Source organism: Lissotriton vulgaris, chromosome 1_1 (assembly GCF_964263255.1).
Source record: "Lissotriton vulgaris chromosome 1_1, aLisVul1.2, whole genome shotgun sequence".
NCBI classification, from domain to species: Eukaryota; Metazoa; Chordata; class Amphibia; order Caudata; family Salamandridae; genus Lissotriton; species Lissotriton vulgaris.
In genome coordinates, this window is record NC_141685.1 from 420,407,454 (window position 1) to 420,427,611 (window position 20,158).

Here is a 20,158-nt window from a genome sequence, read left to right on the forward strand (position 1 = left end):
CACTGTAAGTACGCTCTGATGCTCCCGGCCGCTCTGCTGCGCATCTCCTGCTGTGATGCTGCCCCCATCCCCCTTCTGCCTCTGGCAACGCCGGGGCGGGCTGCTAGTCATATATATAATAATATTATTCACCATATCAAAAACTCAAAACATTGTATATACATACAAAAAAGCCAAGTTATCAATGTGTGGAACATGCACCACACCTTAGTACCCTTAAATACCCATGCTGTCATTCCAAGACCAAGAGCTCACCTAATAAAACGTCCATCCACGTCCTAATCACTAAATCCACCGTAGTTCAAACGTCAAAGGCTTGTATTAAGCAAAAGTATGCACTGGAGCATGAAAAGGAAATGATAATAAATGTATCTATCCATTGTGTTCTACATAAAAAGGTCATGCACGGCACATCATGCACCTTTCATAAGTCCCTCTAGGTATGCTTACCATCTGTTTATGAAGTCCTTTATCTAGGACAAAACGAGTAACCACACTGAAATATCTAAATATCTGCAAAAATATAAACATAAAATGAGACAAAATTAGTCTCATACTACAATCTATTTACAAACCACCAACATAACACCATATCAACAGTCCTAATCAGTCATGTTGACTATTTATTATTGATTCAAATTCTCCATATAGAGGAGTCTGAGAATATAGGGGATGGCCCTCCATCTCATCAGCAAATATCAAAGATGCACCTACATGACGTGCCCAACATTGAGGAATCGCCACATTTAATATATTACTAAATTTGGTTCTTTTAAATATACAAACTGCATGACGGCAAAGTATAATTATTGTGCATGCTGAAAGACCCATATTAGGAGCAATCACCACATTGAGTAGGTTGTTAACATAGGTCCTCTAGGAATAGGATCCGCAGGACTGAAAAGTATAGTCAATGCGCATGCTGAAAAGAAGCCATACACACGTATGGCCCACCCAATCTTAAAACATCTCCATAAAAAATATACTGTCAAGATTTCTCACTGCTGACATTCAATTCACTTACCGAAGCAGCAGAGAGTACTCCCCACTCGATAATACCGGCGTTGTGCTCAAGCGCCATCTTGAATCTCCCTCTTATATAGTCCCAGCCTGTAATCTAACACCAGTAGCTACCACGTACGAATATAATATTTACGCGTTCTATATTACTCGATTAAGACTGCAAACATATATCTTACTTTCTGTGAAGATATCGGTCTCAACGTATCTTAAAAACGTTTAGACACACAACCAACCATACACAAGATGGCCACCGCTGGCTTCAACTTAAACAACAAAGTTTACTTCGTACTTAAGTTATGCTTCCGGACCATTATTCTTTATACAATACAACTTTATTGTTCCCCAACGCTGATACCTACATTATAACAGAAATCCATCTCAATTAGTCGCTACATATTTGATACAATCTTCTACCATTAAAACCAAGTAATATCAAACCACACCTCAAATATGTAGTGTGACTTACATAAAATTCAAATCACAGCCAGAACAGTTTTATTATATTTGGCAGTATATTTTATATAGCTTATCTAGTCATTTCATTATTTCTCAGTATCTCTATTCACCTTATGAGTTACACCTCATGAGTAACTCGAGTAATATAGGGCATAAATCGTACCCACCCCTTGCTACATAAGTATTACATAAAAAATCTATTTAAATGCACTGATTACAGAACTTAAAGGTGAGCTCATTGCCATGGAACTCCAACATACATGCAAAGTACAATTACATGTTCAACAAATACAGCTAGAAATTAGTTTTTTTTTTAATTATTTAAAACATTATTTTAAAAAAGCTTGAAAAATGCAACCAAAAATCACACCACAACTAATGTATCAATATACACAATAAATCAATCAATTTTTCTACCAATAATTGAAGTAGAGCAAATAGGGATCAAGATTCCTCGTTCATCAATCTACATCAATACTGGACACAAATACAGAATTCCTCATCCATGAGATACTATTTCAAACCTCATCACATTTCAAATGATCAGCACATATTAAGAATTATATTTCTGAAATTAAAATGTAATAACATCACTTCTTCCTGCCATTAGATCATGGCCACTAGATGTATAATTTGGCTTACTACATTTTATGAGCCCAGAAAATATTGCATCTCATGATCTAAATTGAGACCACGTTTAACAGAATCCAAAGTCATTATCCACCGCGTCTCATTCTGCCGCAGTCTCAACTCCGTATTTCCCCCTTTTCTATCAATGGGTGTTGTTTGTATGCCATGGAATCTAAATTGCAAATGTTTCCCCTGGGCATTACAGGCACTCATATGTTGTGCTAATGGATATCTGTTATCTCTCTGTTTTACAGCTCTAAAGTGTTCCATGATTCTTACCCTCATGGGACGGATAGTGTTTCCAACATAAATCATTTTACAGTTACAATTCAATATATATACTACATATTTTGTCATGCAGTCAATTTGATTCTTGATTTTAAAGATACTAGAGCCATTGAAGTTAAATTCCTTAATACCATCCATGGCTAACTTACACATACTACACCGGCCACATTTATATGAGCCATTACTCAAAGTATGAAGCCAGGTTTCTGATCTCAATGTTGGAGGGTAACTGGGGCTGATGATCCCCCGTATTGATGTTCCTTTCTTATACAGATCCTGTATTTTTCCCTCTCTGTATCCAATTGGATCCTAAGGTAACACACAAACTGACCACTTCCTCCTCTGAGTTAGAAAATTTGAACTTAGGCAGAGAAATACTCTGCTCTCAGTTTACTTCCGGGTCCTCTCTGCCATTGTCAGTGATGACCTGGATCTGCCTAGTGAAAATGGTGTTTCTGCCAGGTTTATTGTACTAATTTGTGAATCTCTCCCTCCTAATCCCATGTTCCTTCTACTGGAGTTTTATCTCTGCCCATGTCACTTTGATTTGGGATTTTGGGAAGGCGCTGCATAGCGTTCTCTACACTGAAGCTGCCTGGCCCTTCCACACTTTGAGTGCTTCTACCTGGCCTCTCAGCTGCAATGGGTGGCATTGGCTCTAAAGAGGATCCTTGGCTAAAACATGATTTACTGCTACGGATTTTCATGCAAGTTTCCTCAATTAAGAATCATTCCTGGCACTACCCTCGCACCACATTCCTCAGAGCTGCTTCGCATGGCATTTACATGTCTTACCAGGACACGTAAGCTTGCATCCAAGACTGCATCTAATGCTCCTGCTATTACCCTGATAGGACTTCCTACTTAGACAGGTCGGATCCATCTAGGACAGTTTCATTGATGGAATTCCACTAGCCTATCCCTGTTGAGAGATCCGCTTGCTATCTATGAGCTACATCAATTTCAGGTACTTGCAACAGCATACATTTGCCTTGAGTTATGGATGGAGGTCTGTGCCCGTTAGTCAAATGTAATTAAAGGAATAACAATTTTCAAAATTCATGTTCTGTTCTGCTTAGTAGGCAAAATATGCCCTTTTAATTGCTTCTTTTCAACAGTGAAATCACGCAAAAACAACAGCCCGATGGCCGATTGGCTGAGGGGTTTCTACAGGCAAAGTGTCTGTTACGCGATCCTATAGCTTCTTTTAACAAGATTTACCAAAGTGGCCTCTGCGGTCCCAGAAACATGAGTTTTGAAAATTATTATTCCTTTCATTTGATTTGATTAACGAGCACAGAACTCAAATCATCATTTTACTAATGGCTCTTGGGGGCAGCCATTTGTGAGGCACGTGCCATTTCTAACATTGGATCTTTACCCCGGAAACAGGATTCCTAGATTCCTCCACCCATCTCAGCAAACATCAGCATACAGGTTCCCACCGGGACAATTCCTCACCTACGAACAGATATGCCAGTCTCTAGCTACGCTTTTTCATACTGATCACCTTGCCCTGCTACACGAGTTGTTTCAAACACTGTGTACTGTATAGTACCAGCCGCTGCATAGATGCAGCAGATGGACCTATCTCAACTGCGTTTCTGACCCACCAAAGAAACACACCTAGCTAGGCAAATGCATGATGCCGACTGGGCTAAAATCCTAGAATACCCTCATAAAGTTTTGCGTAGCACCCGGTATACAATTCAACATCCTAAATTGAGCATACCTTACTTCCAGTCGCGAAAATAAAATATTCTCTGGTGCATATGCACAATGTCCTCCCTGCGTCTTTTTTTCATTTCAAAATAATTTTATTGTTATAAAGAAGCAAATGAAGATACAGAATACAAGTATAAGTGATACAATTGATAACAGATAAAAAGCAATCAGAAGCTGAAATTCAAAAATGAGTCGTAGCAAATACATCCATAAACAAAAGTAGTCTGCCAAAAACAGAAAAATGAATTAATTAAAATAAAGTAAGTAGCTTAGGCAGAGTCCACAATCAAGAGTATCACTGTCAGCTGGTATAATCAGGGGAAGAGAGGAAAGGAAAGAAGAAAGAAGAAAGAAAGAGAAAAAGAGGGAACTCCCTGCGTCTTTTTTAATACTTATCTACCGCATACGCTCTGGCCCTGGTTATCACTTGCTGCTTATTGGCGGGAAGTACTCAAATTGCTATCAATCACGATCTAATACACTCTACTGACCTCACCGATGCTATATTGTTGGGTTTACACCTCTGTCCTAAACTTGACAGAGCTGCTTCTAACCTCCTTGAATTGGCCCATCTAAGGTGAAGCACACTATTATGATCTAATAGAACAACCCAGCGTCCCCGGCAATTGAGACTTGGGCCACATGTGCGCTCTCTTGCTTTCATTCAGAGAGCACACTATTGCACAGGGAGGGCCAAGCTAATATTGTACAAGAAAACTTGAACTAGCAAACTCTGTGCTTAATCAACCCTATATGAAAACTGGGGCATGTGTTAAGTTTACTGAAATGTATGCGCTCGAAAGGATGCTGAAAACGAAGGAACTACCCTAGCAAATCCAGATCACCTATTGACCCTATTTATGAGTATGTGAAGTAGTACACTTCAATAGTACTTCACATACTAATAAATGCATATGGGAATAGAGTCCATAGCTTGGAATATAGACGAGCATCACAAATTGATTTTGGTCTGTGCTTAAGGAAGCAACCAAAACTGAAACCTTAGTGTGGGGTTCACTTATAGGATGTATGTATGTATGTATCGCATACTTCTATAGCGCAGACTGTCACCCAGAGGGCATCCTGGCGCTTTGACTCTCCTAGACCAGGATCTGGGCAGATATGAGTTTGTGAAGTAGTAGCCCCGTAAACGCTTTTGTGATTCGGCCTCTCTATGTTATACATCATTTTTAATTTTTCGCATAAGGAAGCACTTCTTATTACCCACTAAACTCTCACTGCTCCTTGTGAGTATCGCCAGGCAGCAGCTTCTGTGAGATTTTTACCTATTTACTATAATTCAAAAACGCGTTTACACAATGAACGATTCGCTTGAGATATAGTTGAAGAGGAGTTATTTGTGCACAGAACCGTATTAACAGAACCATCTCTCACACCAAATGCAGATGTTCTATTGTTTAGATGAGATTCACTTCTTGGCAGCTCTGGGGACTTACATTGGCAATTTGATTGCGTGAAAAGCAGAATTTTAATCCATAGTACTGTGTTCAGGACGAAATATACCATTTCCTATTTCTTTCCCCTCTCACTCCTATTTGTTTGTTTCTATTACTGGCTTTAATATTATTAAGTTAAAATTTGATTTTGCTTCCTCGTGCACCCTAGAAATAAAAGTAATGCACCTTGTAAAGCACTTCCCCAGAATGCAAAAAAGTCATCATATGAGATTAGCGTTTATGTTCTTAATATACTCATGATTGTGTATGTTCCAGCTCAATGCAGAGCCAGTTATTCCAAAGGCTTTTTGCAGCAGCACTGCGCGTTCTGAAATTGCAGAGGTAAAGTGGAAAAGTCTCATTTTATTATAAACAAGCATTAGGTGTCGGTGTTGGTTTTGCCAGTTCAGCAGAAGCACAGCAAACCAATAGCAGTACCAGCCACCTTGGAATGTGATGTTTTATGCTTCAAAAATGGCTGCAGCTGCCAGTGTCCCTGTCAGAGGGCCAAGGACCATGCAGCGGTTACTGGGCCCTATTGTGTGGGTTGATGCCTTTGACTTCTGATGTCCTGGGCTCTGGCCTACTATGTATTCTGAGCAACTGGGCCAAGCACTCCCTCAGGGGTAGGGGCCGTGATAAAAACAGGGGGTGATTAAAGACTCACAACTCAAAATACACACATCAGCCGCAATAAATTGTTGCCCAGCCAAATACTCACTTTTATGGAAAGAGAGAAGCATTTTATTGTTACCACTATCAACAAAAAGGTACAAACAGCATTTACAAACAACTGCATAGTCCCCATGAGGTCAGGGCTCTAGTATTTCGCTCGCAGAGATATTGGTTATTACCCTTTCACTACAGGCAACATCCAGATATAAAGCCCCAATAGTAGTCCAAGTCTCAATAGTGCACTTTGACTCTATATTAATGTCAACAGTATTCCAGCACCAATGGGCTAACTAGCAAGCACGTTTACCCCGGGGCTGACTGGCCCAAAATCAGTCTTATCCACACTTGCTGGATCAGAGCGACTGGAGTTCCTGACTGAGTCCCCTTTACAAGCTCTGGAGAGGCAGCAGCTGATTCAGGTGAGTTTGCTGCATAAGGCCCAAGCGGGCTGCACTATGTTGAAGATGTTTCTCAAAATCAAAGCAGAGATACAGTCAAATCAAAGAGAGGTGTGACCCCATCAAAGTAACTGGACTCCCATTGATGGTGTTCCACAGCACTGAGTCTGGCAATCAACACATCTTCAACTACTCTTTTTAACTCCCATCCACTTAAGGTGTTATCCTAACCTGAACTTACCAGGGAGCCAGACTGTCTGTACTAGGTGTTTCAATAGTGCTCAATTTTTGACTTTGGTTAAAGATGGTGAACAGAGCACTCACTCATTTTTGGGAGCTGAGACTTATACTCTAAAACAGGCTACGAAATTCACAAAAAGCGTCTATATAGATGCTCTATAAGTTGTATAGAATAAAATAAAATAAGCAAGGTGTAAATCTTCAAAAGATTTTCCAAATGTAGCTAAATATTAATCTTCTCAAAGAGTAATAAGACCCTGAATTAAAAAGTGAGCATCTGAAGACATCTGTGTTCACAGGAGTCACAAAAACAATAGTACATCAGACAGCTGTACACCGCCAAAATGGTACATTTTGATTGGATCTTAGCCCATCGTTATCTACCCAGGAGTTGCATAGAGACAAGACTCGTTACTGCATCAACCACAATTCAAAAGGCCCTGCTTCCCACACCTTAATTGAGAGAAAAATGTTCACCTGTTTCTGCACACACGAACCCTTCACACCTCTTTCCAGGTCTACAAGATCCAGTTGGGGTACATGCCTCCTCTTCTTTGTCAGAGAAATTGCATGGGTCACCATTAAACTGAGAAGGCGTGTCCACTTTCACATACCTAAACTGGAAGCAAACAAAGACACTAGTTTTATATGACCGATTTTTTGTATACTAACACGTAACAGCTTGAAAAATGTTATTAGCTAAAGAATATTGCTGAATATATGGGGCACTAGTGCAGTTTTATCATACTATAAAATAAGAAAAAATATAGAAAAAACTACTATCCAGTAAATGACACAACAAATAGAGCTGCACTTTCTCTGCCAAATTCTGCATGGCTGGTATGCTTGTAGAATATATTGGATGCAGCAATTGCCTTTCTTATCCTCACATAGGGGCTGATTTTGGTGGTGGTGAACCGGCCACCGACAGGCCGTCGGTGGTGGGTTCAATGCCTTTGGGCAGCCATTTCCTGCCCGCCAGATTTTTATGGTAGGCAGAAAGCCCGACCGCCACGGGTCCGAAAGTAGCAATTATTCCGACTGCCTGGCAGACTGCTTAACATCCCCCAAATGGTTGCAGTGGCTATCAGGCACCGCCGTATGGATTAGGATGGTCCATCCCCACCAGCCTTTCCAAGGTGGTTTACCCGCCATGGAAAAGCTGGCAAGGATGGACTTCAGGGGCCTGTAGCAGGCCCCCCGTAAGCAGGGGCACTCCAATTTTGCACTTGGGGGCATGGTGCCCCCCTTCCTTTCCCTGCACCATGTGGCAGGCACCGAATGCAAAAAATGCGAAAAGTACTTTTTTTTACATTGCCGCGGGTGCTGCAGCCAGCAGCAATGGAAAAAAATCAATCAATCAGGTGTTTGTTAAGCGCAACTACTCACCCGTAAGGGTCTCAAGGCGCTTAGGGATTTGGGGGGGTCGCAGGTTCCAGTCCATCAAGGAGGGGGGGTCTGTCAAAGAGCCAGGTTTTAAGGTTTTGAGGTTTCTTGCGAAGATGGGGAGTGATGTTGTCTGTCTGAGGTGAGCGATGTTGTCTGTCTGAGGTGGAGCAGAAGGTCGTTTTAGGCTCTGACCGCGAGAAAGGAGAAGGAGCGGCATCTCGATCTGGTCTTTCTGGTGCAGGGGACTACGGCATAGGAGAGCTGGGCTGATCGTAGGGTCCTTTGGGGTGCGTGGAATTTGAGTCGGCTGTTCAGGTATGCTGGTCCGGTGTCGTGGAGGGCCTTGTGAGCGTGGGTTAGCATCTTGAAGGTGACTCTAGCTTCGATAGGGAGCCAGTGGAATGTGCGCAGGTGCTGGGAGATGTGGCAGTGTCTTGGAAGGTTGAGGACCAGTCTTGCTGCGGCGTTTTGGATGTTCTGCAGCTTGCGGGTGAGGTTTTTGTTTATTCCAGCATAGAATGCGATGCCGTAGCCGAGCCTGCTGTTGACCAGGGCGTGAGTGATGGTCTTTCTGTTTTTGAGTGGCATCCATTTGAAGGTCTTACGTAGGTAGTGGAGGGTGTGGAAGTAGGAGGACGAGACGGAGTTGATCTGGTGGTCCATTTTGAGCTCTGAGTCCAGGATGATTCCCAGATTGCGTTCGTGATCCGTTGCGGTGGGCGGGCCAGCTATGTGAATGCCACCTTGTAGGTGGGTGGCCCACATCCCCGGAACGATGGCGGGTGGGCAGAAGTCCGACCGCCATCGTAAGATGGCAATTGGAACCTGGTTAGCAACATTTTATAGACTAACTCCCCACTCCTATTGTGATAGCCATACACATCTGGTACTAGAGACCAGACAAGGGTTAAAGCTATTTCATCCATAATGGACTGATGAATGAAGTAATTGATTTGTAAATTTAAGTTTATATAATTTTGGTTGAATAAGCTTAGACAGTATGTGCTATCATTGCCTTGACCTATATTCACATTGGTTGGACCTATTTTAGAGACAAGACATAAGCTGCACATGTTTATTAACTCCAAACATATATTTAAAGCATGCCTCTAAAGCCATAGAATTAAAATTGGACACACTATTTTAACTATTTGTTTCATACACATTCGTTTGCAGTGCTTGTAGCCTCATTGCTTTAGTCAATGGGGGCTGTGTTAATTTAAAACAATTTGCACTCCATCTCTTCTGACCCTCATCATTTTCTAAAGGATCATAAAGAAAGCAAAAGTGATGACAGTGAAAGAGGGCTACATTTAGGAGCTCCTGTTGTGCAAAAGAGGCCGATAGGTATATGTTTAGGTTCAGAATGATAATAACAGCATCACCACATGTTGTGCATTGCCACAAAATATGTTGTTGAGAAAGAAATTATGCAGATTTGCTCTTTTTAAAACCTGAAAATAGAAACACTAAGAGACACATAAATGAAATGAATATTTGTCTTTCCTCTTGACTGACACATGTGCTTCTTGAGTCCTGCCCGATCAATGCCAGCGGCTGAAACTTTTTCACTTCTTCTATCCACCACTTTTTGTTGCTTGTATGTGACGACCTACCTGAGATAGGATCCAAGCTGCCCCTCACTGATGAGGCTTAACAAGGCTAAAACCAATCTGGGGTTTATTGTATACCTTTTCAGAGGGGGCGTGGCCTGGCAGTTGGGCCTGAACTGTTCCTACTGGAGTAGGACCAAGATTGTTTTTGTCTTGTGATTGCTCCCTATCTAGAGTATTGCAGTGGGCAAAGAAAAAACGATGGCTTAGAGTGCACGCCAAATACCAATGGCTGTGACTTTTGCAACTATCCCATTGATGAATTTTGTTGTTTTAATGTGATGTTACCCTAGAAAATACAGGTTTATTTTATACGAGTTTATGGTAAAGCGCAGTCAGCTGAAATGCTCCCATTCCATGAAAGCAGGTGAATTCTCTCTATTATTATGTAGTGTTAACATAAACAATCTTAACCTAACAATATAAAATTGACATTATTTCAGATCCTCAAAGAAACAAAATTACACTTCCTCTAGAGTTTTAACTCTTTGGAAATGTGCTTATTTCAAACATTTTTCACAATGCAATTGACTTGTGTCATCCTGAAGCCAACATTCTTTCTTAAAGCACTAACCTAACTGTAACCTAAATCGTAAATGTTAGATGTTGGCTCTCTAGTTGGGAGTGGTATGCACCCTATAAAAGTAGGGACCGCAATCTTAGTCAGGGTTAGTGAGGTACACACTAACCTGTGCTCACCCTCTGGAAGCATGGCATTAAGCAGTGAAGAAAATATAAAGCGGCAATGTGTAAAGTTTTTGTGCACACACACACACAAAGTAACACAATGAAAACACCACAAAAGACTCCTCATCAGTTTAGAAAAATAGATTATTATATTTTGAACAAAACAAGATGTAAATGACAAAAATCCAATAAGAGCAAATCAAGAAATTAATTTTTAAAGATTAAGTTGAAAAATAGCACTCAAAAGTAAATTGCGCTTTGGCGTTATTGTAGGTTGTGCTGGACTGGGACAAAACCAAGAGTTCAGGCCACCCATGATGGAGGCCAGCCAGTTACAGGACCCATGTAGGGCCCACTTAGCAAAGTCCTTAATACTTGTCGTAGAACAAAATGGAGTTGTGGCGAGGCATCGGTTCCGTGGATGAAACGCCGATCCTGGAATGCGATGGCAAGAGCGATGTGCCGGGTTAACCCATGCTGGGAACGATGTGTTGATCTTCTCCATGCGCTGGTGGTGAAGCATTGATTCCTGAAGTGGTGATTCCAGAGGCACTGCGATGGTGTAGAGTGTAGTACACTGACACTAGACCTCCCATTGTCAGTGATGCGCCAATCCTAATGTTGCAGCATGCGATACGTAGGTGTCCCATTGGTGCAGAGATGTCGAAGTAGGTGAATCACTTTATACTCACATCTAAGGGCCCTGGACTGGATTGGCACCACTTGGCAGAGAAGACTTACTGCAAGTAAAGTCCAGGTACTGGAATGAAGTTGAAAGTTGAAGTCTTTGATATCCCTGAGACTTCAGCAACAGGAGGAAAGCCAATAAACCCTTGGAGAAACGTCATCCTTAGGATGTGGGAAGCAGGTCCAGTCCTTCTCACTTCCAGACAGGAAACAGCAGGCAGAAGATCAACACAGCAAATCAGTTACAAAAGTGGCAGTCCCTCCAACAGCACAGCAATTGATAGGAAGGAGGCCAACATAGCAAAGCAGTTAGCAAAGTGTCAGTCCCTCCTACCACACAGGAGCTGTTTTTCCTGGCAGAATGTCCATAGTTCAAGCAGTGTTCTCAGTACATGGTGTCAGAGGTCCAGTAACCATTTTAGCTTTAGAAGTAGGGAGACTTTAAAGAAAGGTCCTCATGGTACACAAGACCGTGCCCTGACTCCAGACTCATTACAGCGGGTATGCAACCCTTTGCACGGGGACGGATCACAGCGCTTTCAGATTGATGTGAAATCTCCCCCATCATTTGTCTCAGGCAGACCCATCAACATGTGGATGACTACTCAGGCACACCTACCCTTCCTTTATGTGTGGCTGTCTACAGGGAAAGCAGGAAGTCAGCTGTCACCAGTGCTTAATTTGTGCCAGTGCTTTCCGGTGCACAGCACCGGCACTTTATTGTCAGGGCCGGAGCTATAATTTATTTTCAGGAGGCAGTGGTGGTGAATTACATTTTTCAGAAATACATGCACAAAGTGAGACAGCTTTACTTGTCCCACTCTTCGGTGCTGCACAGCCTCTCACTCTCACTCATTCATCAACCCATGCTGGCTGGCTGGTGATTCCATTTCAACTTTTATTCTTTCACTAATAATAAAAAAAAGTAAACAGGCTCTCCAAGAGCCCTCTTCATTTCTGCAGTTAACACTGCTTGCCCTTCCCCCTCCAGCAAGTTAGAGAGCCCCTTGAGGAGTGGAAGAAGGCTGGACTCTTCATGTCCGTTACCTGTCACATAAGCCTTCAGCAGATTCCTATTGGTTTCTGAAGATCTAGGGAGTTCCTCAGCCGAATGCTTCTAGCAATAAGAATTCTCTAATTCATGGGTACTCACAAACTTTCTCTCGGGGCCAAATTTACAGTGTGGTTTGTGGCTGACGGCCGCACCGGTGGGGGCGGGGTCAGAGGGGGAGGCGGCGGGGCTAAAACAAAAAAATGTGACCATGAGGTTGAACACAGGTCCTTGCAGCAGACGCCTTCGTCCACTGAGCCATCAGACCCGGCATACACACATCTCTCTCTCTCTGTCTCCCCCTCTCTGTCTCCCTCTCTCTGCCTCCGTCTGTCTACCTCTGTCTGTCTCCCTCTGTCTGTCTCCCTCCCTCTGTCCCCCTCCTCCCTCTGTCCCCCTCCTCCCTCTGTCTCCCTCTCTGTGTCCGTCTCACAGTCTTCCTCCACTGTCTCCCTCCCTCCTCTGTCGCCCTCCTCCCTCTGTCGCCCTCCTGCCTATGTCGCCCTCCTCCCTCTGTCGCCCTCCTCCCTCTGTCTGTCTCCCTCTGTTGCCCTCCTCCCTCTGTCTCCCTCTCTCTGTCTCCCTCTCTCTGTCGCCCTCTCCCTGTCTCCCTCTCCCTGTCTCCCTCTCCCTGTCTCCCTCTCCCTGTCTCCCTCTCTCCGTCTCCCTCTTGTTGTCTCCCTCTGTCTCCCTCCCTCTGTCTCCCTTTCTGTCTCCCTCCCTCCCTCTCTGTCTACCTCCCTGGCTGTCTCCCTCTCTCCCTCTCTGTCTCCCTCCCTCTGTCTCCCTCCCGCTCTGTCTCCCTCCCTCTCTGTCGCCCTCCTCCCTCTGTTGCCCTCCTCTCTCTGTTGCCCTCTGTCACCCACCTCCCTCTGTCGCTCTCCTCCCTCTGTTGCTCTCCTCCCTCTGTCTCCCTCTCTGTCTCCCTCTCGCTGTCTCCCTCTGTCTCCGTCCCTCTATCTCCCTTTCTGTCTCCCTCCCGCTCTGTCTCCCTCCCGCTCTGTCTCCCTCCCTCGCTGTCTCCCTCCCTCCCTTTCTGTCTCCCTCTCTGTCTCCCTCTCCCTCTCTGTCTCCCTCTCTCTCTCCCTCTCTCTCTCTCCATGTCTCCCTCTCTCTCTCCCTCCCTGCCTCCCTCCCTCTTTCTCCCTCTGTCTCCCTCTCCCTCCCTCGCTCCCCCTCTGTCTCCCTCCCTCTGTCTCCCCCTGACTGCCTTCTGAAGTAATCCAGTAGGCAGGATAGCTTGTAAGAATCATTTTTTTCCCATCAGACAGCTTCCCCTACTGTTAGAACACTCAGGAACATAGAAACCATAACAATTCTACAAGTGTGTTCTAACTGGGAATACTACACCTTCCTCTGTCTCCCTCCCTCAGTCTCCCCCCCTCTTTCTCCCTCTTTCTCCCTCTGTCTCCCTCCCTGTCTCCCTATCCCTCCCTCCTTCTCCCTCTGTCTCCATCCCTCGGTCTCCCTCCCTCTGTGTCCCCCTGACTGCCTCTCTCTGTCTCCCTCCCTCTGTCAACCTCTGTCTCCCCCCTCTCCCTCCCTCCCTCCCTCCCTCTCCTTCCCTCCGTCCCTGTCTCCCTCTGTCATCTCACCCTGTGTGTGTGTCAGCCCTCAGCCCGGGATGAGACAGCTTCCCCAGCACACACACACAGCCGCACCCAAGCACTTCACAGGTCTTTAAAAGACCATTTGCTTGTTAATGAGGCTTTGTATTTCACCTCTTGGCGCCCCTGCATCTCCACGCTGACAATCACTGGAATCCCCCGGCCCCCACAGAGCAGAGTCTCTGAGAAACGGCTGTGTTTGCTAACACAATTTAAATTGTTTTTTTTTAACACAGGTACGATATCTGCACGATCCGTGGGCAGCCTGGGAAGGCTTGCCAGGACCCTGGCGGCCCGAACTATGAGTGCCTGTGCTCTAATGGAACTCGTTTTCCCTCCACGGAGTTTCCTGTGGGACCCGGCGGTAAGGTAAGTTTTATTATATTTTTATTTGTATTCTCCCCTGCCCGCGAACACCCGCGGTCCCGCGAATCCCCTCCCCACCTTCCCCCTCCCTTGAAGATGCCGGCCGTGGCTGGGTGTCAGACCATCGAGAGAGTGCGGCCTGTTCTTCACAGTGATGGGTAGGGGTAGATAGTGCCGGCGATGGAGTCGTCATAGTGAAGTAAACCGACCCTACTTGGCTGAGTTCATTGCACACGACTCTCTGCAGCAGACGCACAACCCATAGGGCTACCAGACGAAGTCTCTCTGCATTTCCCAGATTGCAGACATTAACCTGCTGTTCCTTTGCTGGGAGGAGCCGCGTTTTTCACAGATGAGCCTGTCTTCTTGTCTGTTTCTGGGGCACACTGTGCCCCCTCAACACCCGTGGGAGGGTGGATCACGCTTCTTGCCAGGCACTGGCTGCAGGGACACCTCAACAGGTGGTCCCTGTCACCTGCTACCGTTGACCTTAGGCCCTGAAGTAGGCCGATGCGGTGCTCGCGGGGTGCTCCGGGTTGGAGGGCTGTGAAGGGGGTGCACAGTGCACTATGTCGACCATTAAGGCTACCGGCAGTGGTCGAAGTGGGGAAAAAAAAGTAGGGGAACTGTGGGTGGAGAATCAGGGGGCGGGAATAACCGAAGATTGAATCAGTGGGCGGAGTCAGGGGTGTGGCTAGAAATAGCAAAACATACCAATTTTTAGTACGTTTAGCATTTCACTGACCCGTTACAGCTTATAACGTTATTTAATTAAAAGAATGGATATGTTTATTTGAGGTTTAATTCAGGAAAAAGCAAACACTCATAGGGAATACAGGTTTATGTAAAGCATGTGAAATATAAGCAGGAACAACATGTTACCGTAATGCTTTTACGCTCATTGTTCAGAAATCCATGATGTTTTTTTGTCTCAAACTTTGAGGTCATGAATGCAGGGCTCCTCCTATACAAATGTGTTAAGCAGGGCTCAGAAGAGAAAGGGACTCTTCAGGAGAATCTAGACTCACGGAAACCCACAAAGGCTCCTTCATATTCATGTCAGCCAGCTAGCTGCTCAATCATAATATAGCCAAAAGAACAATTGATGGACAGAATGCAGAACAATGTCATACATTCACCCCAGTTCAGAGATCTGGGCTTAAATCCATCGGGCCTCATTTATGAGGCCCCTTGCGCCATCGGAACTTCACTTTTCATGAAGTTCCGTGGCGCAGAAGCCTGCGTGGTATTTATCAAGCAGCAGAACGCCAGTTTTTGTGGCATACTGCTGCCTGATAAATATCAGTCCCTTTAACGCAGTGTTCTGCGTTAAAGGGGCGTGCAATGGGTGTTGCTGGGGGCGTTCCCAGCAACATCCATGGCCTTTTGACACTGCCCCAGATTTACGAAAAATCGTAACTCTGAAGCAGTGCCAAAAGCTTACGCCTCCCCAGGGGAGGCGTAAGGGAGGCGCAACAGGGAGAAATGTCTTTATTTCTCCTCGTATTTCCTTTTTCTATGTGTGCTGCATTCTGCAGCACACATAGAAAGAGGAAAAGCCTCTTGTGATTATTTTTGTACAGAAAGGTTTCCCTTCCTGTACAAAAATAATCTTCCCCGCAATGCAGGCACTCTTGCACCATTGTGCAAGGGTGCCTGCGCTAGCGCAGGCAGCCCATTGTGCGCTGGCGCAGGGGAAAAGGACAGGAATGCGCCGTATCTTATAGATACGGCGCATTGCTGCCCTTTTCTTTTGCCGTAGGGAAGCGCAGCAGGAAGGCCTGCTGCGCTTCCCTACGGCAAAAAGTCATAAATGAGGCCCATCGTTTTTTGCTCACCATGCCATTCCAGTTTGGACCCAGCCATATGCAAATCAGTCTTGATCCTGCGCCCAATGTGAACAGTCCAGCCCGAACTGCCAGGCCATATGTATTCAAGTGTCCTTTCATTCGGGAAGTGAACACAAAGCAGTACCCACTGAACTATACACATAACATATTGCTCTTTGATATACATGGTACATGTTCTTTGCAGCAGGCATATTACCCCTCTTCACTACCTTAGATGAGTAAAACAGCCACTAAACAAACATGCTCCCATCTCTCTCCAGCAGGTACATTGATTACCAAAGTTATCTTGGCACTTGTATTGTTGACCGAAACCTGCTGAATATACAAATAAGTTTGCAGTGTTTTTAAAACTCCTGCACTTGTACAAAACCCGTCCCCCCAAACTAAACTGGCCCCCTACCCTTCCAGTCGCCCTGGGAAACGCCTGCTCCTGCCCTTTCACTGCTCCTGTCCAGTCAGTACTCCTGCTCATGCTCGATCAACACTCCTGCTTCGTCAATTCCCCCGCCCCCTCCCTTCTCCTGGCCCGTCACTTCAAGTTCAAGTTCAAGTTCAAGTTTGGCATTTATATAGCGCACTACTCACCCATAGGGTCTCAAGGCGCTTGAGGGAGGTGGGGGATTACTTATCAAATATCCAGGTTTTGAGTTGTTTTCTGAAGGAGAGGTGGTTTTGGGTAAGGCGAAGATGGGTGGGGAGGTAGTTCCAGAATTTGGCCGCAAGGTAGGAGAAGGATCTTCCCCCATGGTGGATCCGCGGATGCGTGGTATTGTGGCGAGGGCTTGGTTGGACGATCGGAGTTTGCGGGAGGGGGTGTAGAAGGAAAGGCGTGTGTTGAGGCATTCGGGTCCAAGGTCGTATAGTGCTTTGTGTGCGTGGGTGAGGAGACAAAACGTTATTCTTTTGCTGACGGGGAGCCAGTGGAGGTCTTTCAGGTGACTGGAGATGTGAGCTCTGCGTGGGACGTCTAGAATGAGTCTGGCTGAGGCATTTTGGATACGTTGGAGCTTTTTCTGTGATTTGATTGTAGTTCCGGCATAAAGGGTGTTTCCGTAGTCTAGTCTGCTGGTGACCAGTGCGTGGGTGACTGTCTTTCTTGTTTCGGTGGGGATCCATCGGAAGATTTTTCTGAGCATGCGTAGAATGTTAAAGCATGAGGAAGAGACGGCGTTGACTTGTCTGGTCATCGATAGGGTGGAGTCTAGGATGAAGCCCAGATTCCGTGCGTGGTCCGTAGGTTTGGGGGTGTTTCCCAGAGCCGGTGGCCACCATGAGTCATCCCAAGCAGAGGGGGATGATCCTAATATGAGGACTTCTGTTTTGTCCGAGTTCAGTTTAAGGCGACTGTTCTTCATCCATTCGGCCACTTCTTTCATCCCTTCGTGTAGATTGGTTTTGGCGGTGTTTGAGTCTTTGGTGAGGGAGAGGATCAGCTGGGTGTCGTCTGCGTAGGAGATGATGTTGAGGTTGTGTTTGCGAACGATGGATGCGAGGGGGCTCATATATACGTTGAAGAGTGTGGGGCTGAGTGATGATCCTTGTGGTACGCCGCAGATGACTTCGGTGGCCTCTGATTTAAAAGGGGGGAGGCGGACTCTCTGCGTTCTTCCGGCGAGGAATGAGACGATCCAGTCCAGTGGTTTTCCTTGAATTCCAATGTTGCTGAGGCGGTGAATAAGGGTGCTATGACAGACTGTGTCGAAAGCTGCTGAGAGGTCGAGAAGGATGAGGGCAACTGTTTCTCCATTGTCCAGTAGTTTTCGGATGTCGTCTGTTGCTGCGATGAGGGCGGTCTCGGTGCTGTGTTTGGCACGGAATCCGGATTGTGATATGTCGAGGGATTTGTTGGATTCGAGGAAGGCGGCAAGTTGACTGTTGACAGCTTTCTCGATGACTTTGGCAGGGAATGGGAGGAGCGAGATCGGTCGGTAGTTTTTAAGTTCATTGGGGTCTACTGTGGGTTTCTTCAAGAGGGCGCTGAGTTCGGCGTGTTTCCAGCTTTCAGGGAAGGTTGAAGGAACTATTGATGATGTCGCGAAGGTGGGGAGCGATGATGGAGTCTGCTTTGTTGAAGATGTGGTGGGGGCATGGGTCGGTTGGTGATCCTGAGTGGATGGAGTTCATCAGGCGGTTGGTGTCTTCAGTGGTGACTGGTTTCCAGTTGCAAAGGTTGTTAGGAGGGGGATTAGGTTTTGAGGTTAGTGGGGTGGTCTGGTCACCCGACTGGTTGATGAAGCTGTTGTGAATGTCGGCGATTTTGTTGTGGAAAAATGATGCTAGGGAGTCGCAAAGGTACTGGGAATGAGTGATGTCATTGGTGCCGGCTGAGGGGTTGGTGAACTCTTTTACTATGTTGAACAGTTCCTTACTGCTGTGGGCGTTGTTGTGGAGTCGATCTTTGAATGCTGTTTTCTTAGTGGAACGTATTAGTTGATGGTGTTTACGGGAGGCGTTCTTGAAAGTGGCTAGGTTTTCGATGGATGGGTTTCTTTTCCAGGCTTTCTCAAGGGTGCGGCATGTCTTCTTGGATTTTTTAAGTTCATCGTTGAACCAGGGGGCTTTCTTGAGGTTTAACTTGGTCGGGTTGTTTTTTAGTGGTGCTAATTCGTCAGCGCTGCGGGTGATCCATTGTGCAAGGTTGGTGGCTGCTTCGTTTGGGTCTGATGAATAGGCAGGGGGGTATTGGTGGAGCGATGTGAGAAGCTGGTCGGTGGTGATTTTGTTCCAGTTTCTGCGGGAAATTTTTTGTGGGTGGTTGTGGGTTGTAGTCTTTTTGTAGTTGAAGTGCACGCAGCTGTGGTCTGTCCAATGGAGAGTTGTGGTGTGGTTGAAGGAGATGTATTTACTGGATGTAAAGATTGGGTCGAGTGTGTGTCCGGCACAGTGGGTCGGGGTGTCGACAAGTTGTTTGAGTCCAAGATTTGCGAGGTTGTCCAAAAGGGTGGTACTGTTGTTGTCGTTGTTCTTATCCAGGTGGAAGTTGAGGTCGCCAGTAGAATGTAGTCCTCGGAGGGGAGGGCGTGTGGGCTGATGAAGTCAGTGATGTCATCACAGAATTGTGTGCGGGGTCCTGGTGGCCTGTAGATGAGGAAGCCTCTGAGTGTGGTCTTGGGGTCGATGTGGATCTGGAAGTGGAGGTGTTCGGCGGTTGCTAGGTTGTCATCGGAACTGGTTGAGATGCGAATGGTGTTCTTATGAACAATGGCAATGCCTCCTCCTGTTTGGTTGGTGCGGTCCTAACGGATAATCTTGTAGCCGTCAGGGATGGCTATTGCGATGTCGGATGTTGAACAGGCGTTCATCCAGGTTTCTGTGAGGAAGGCGACGTCCGGAGCTGTGGTGTCAAGTAGATTCCAAAGTTGGATGGCGTGACTGTGGACAGAACGGGTGTTGATAAGGATGCATTTCAGGTGGTTGGAGCCGGTGTTCTGTTTGGTGATTGTGGATTTGGTGAGGGTCCTAATGGAGGAAAACTTGCAGGAATTGCAGGTGAAAGGTCCATGGGTGAGTCCAGGAGCGGCTTGGTAGCAGTTTGGTGGTCGGCCGGGGTTGAGGGCTGAGAGGGAAGAGGTGTCGTATGAAATGCGGGAGGGGTGGGCGGTGCGGGGGCCAGGGGGTCTGAGGGCCCGTCACTTCTCCTGCCCCTAACTTCTCCTGCCTATCACTGCTCCTGTCCTGTTCACTGCCCCTGCCCTGTTCGCCGCTCCTGCCCTGTTCACCACTCCTACGCCACTCACCGCTCATGCCCCACTCACTGCTCCTGCCCTGTTCAATGCTCCTGTCCTGTTCAATGCTCCTGCCCCATCACCTCTCCTGCCCGTCACCTCTCCTGCCCCGTCACGTCTCCTGCCCCGTCACCTCCCCTGCCCCGTCACCTCTCTTGCCCCATCACCTCTCCTGCCCCATCACCTCACCTACCCGTCACATCACCTGCCTGTCATGTCACCTGCCTGTCATGTCACCTGCCTGTCATGTCACCTGCCCGTCACTTCTTTTGCCCGGTCACCTCTCCTGCC

The 20,158-nt window shown here is 46.2% G+C and overlaps 1 protein-coding gene across 1 annotated transcript in view; it reads right to left on the reverse strand.

Annotated features, from left to right (window-relative positions):
• Positions 1 to 20,158, reverse strand: part of C8B (complement C8 beta chain) — a 313,544-nt gene that overhangs the window by 185,608 nt on the left and 107,778 nt on the right. Inside the window, exon 3 of the mRNA XM_086952797.1 lies at positions 7,370 to 7,511. Within this exon, the coding sequence (XP_086808923.1) occupies positions 7,370 to 7,511 (142 nt within the window). The remainder of the gene's footprint in view (positions 1 to 7,369; positions 7,512 to 20,158) is intronic.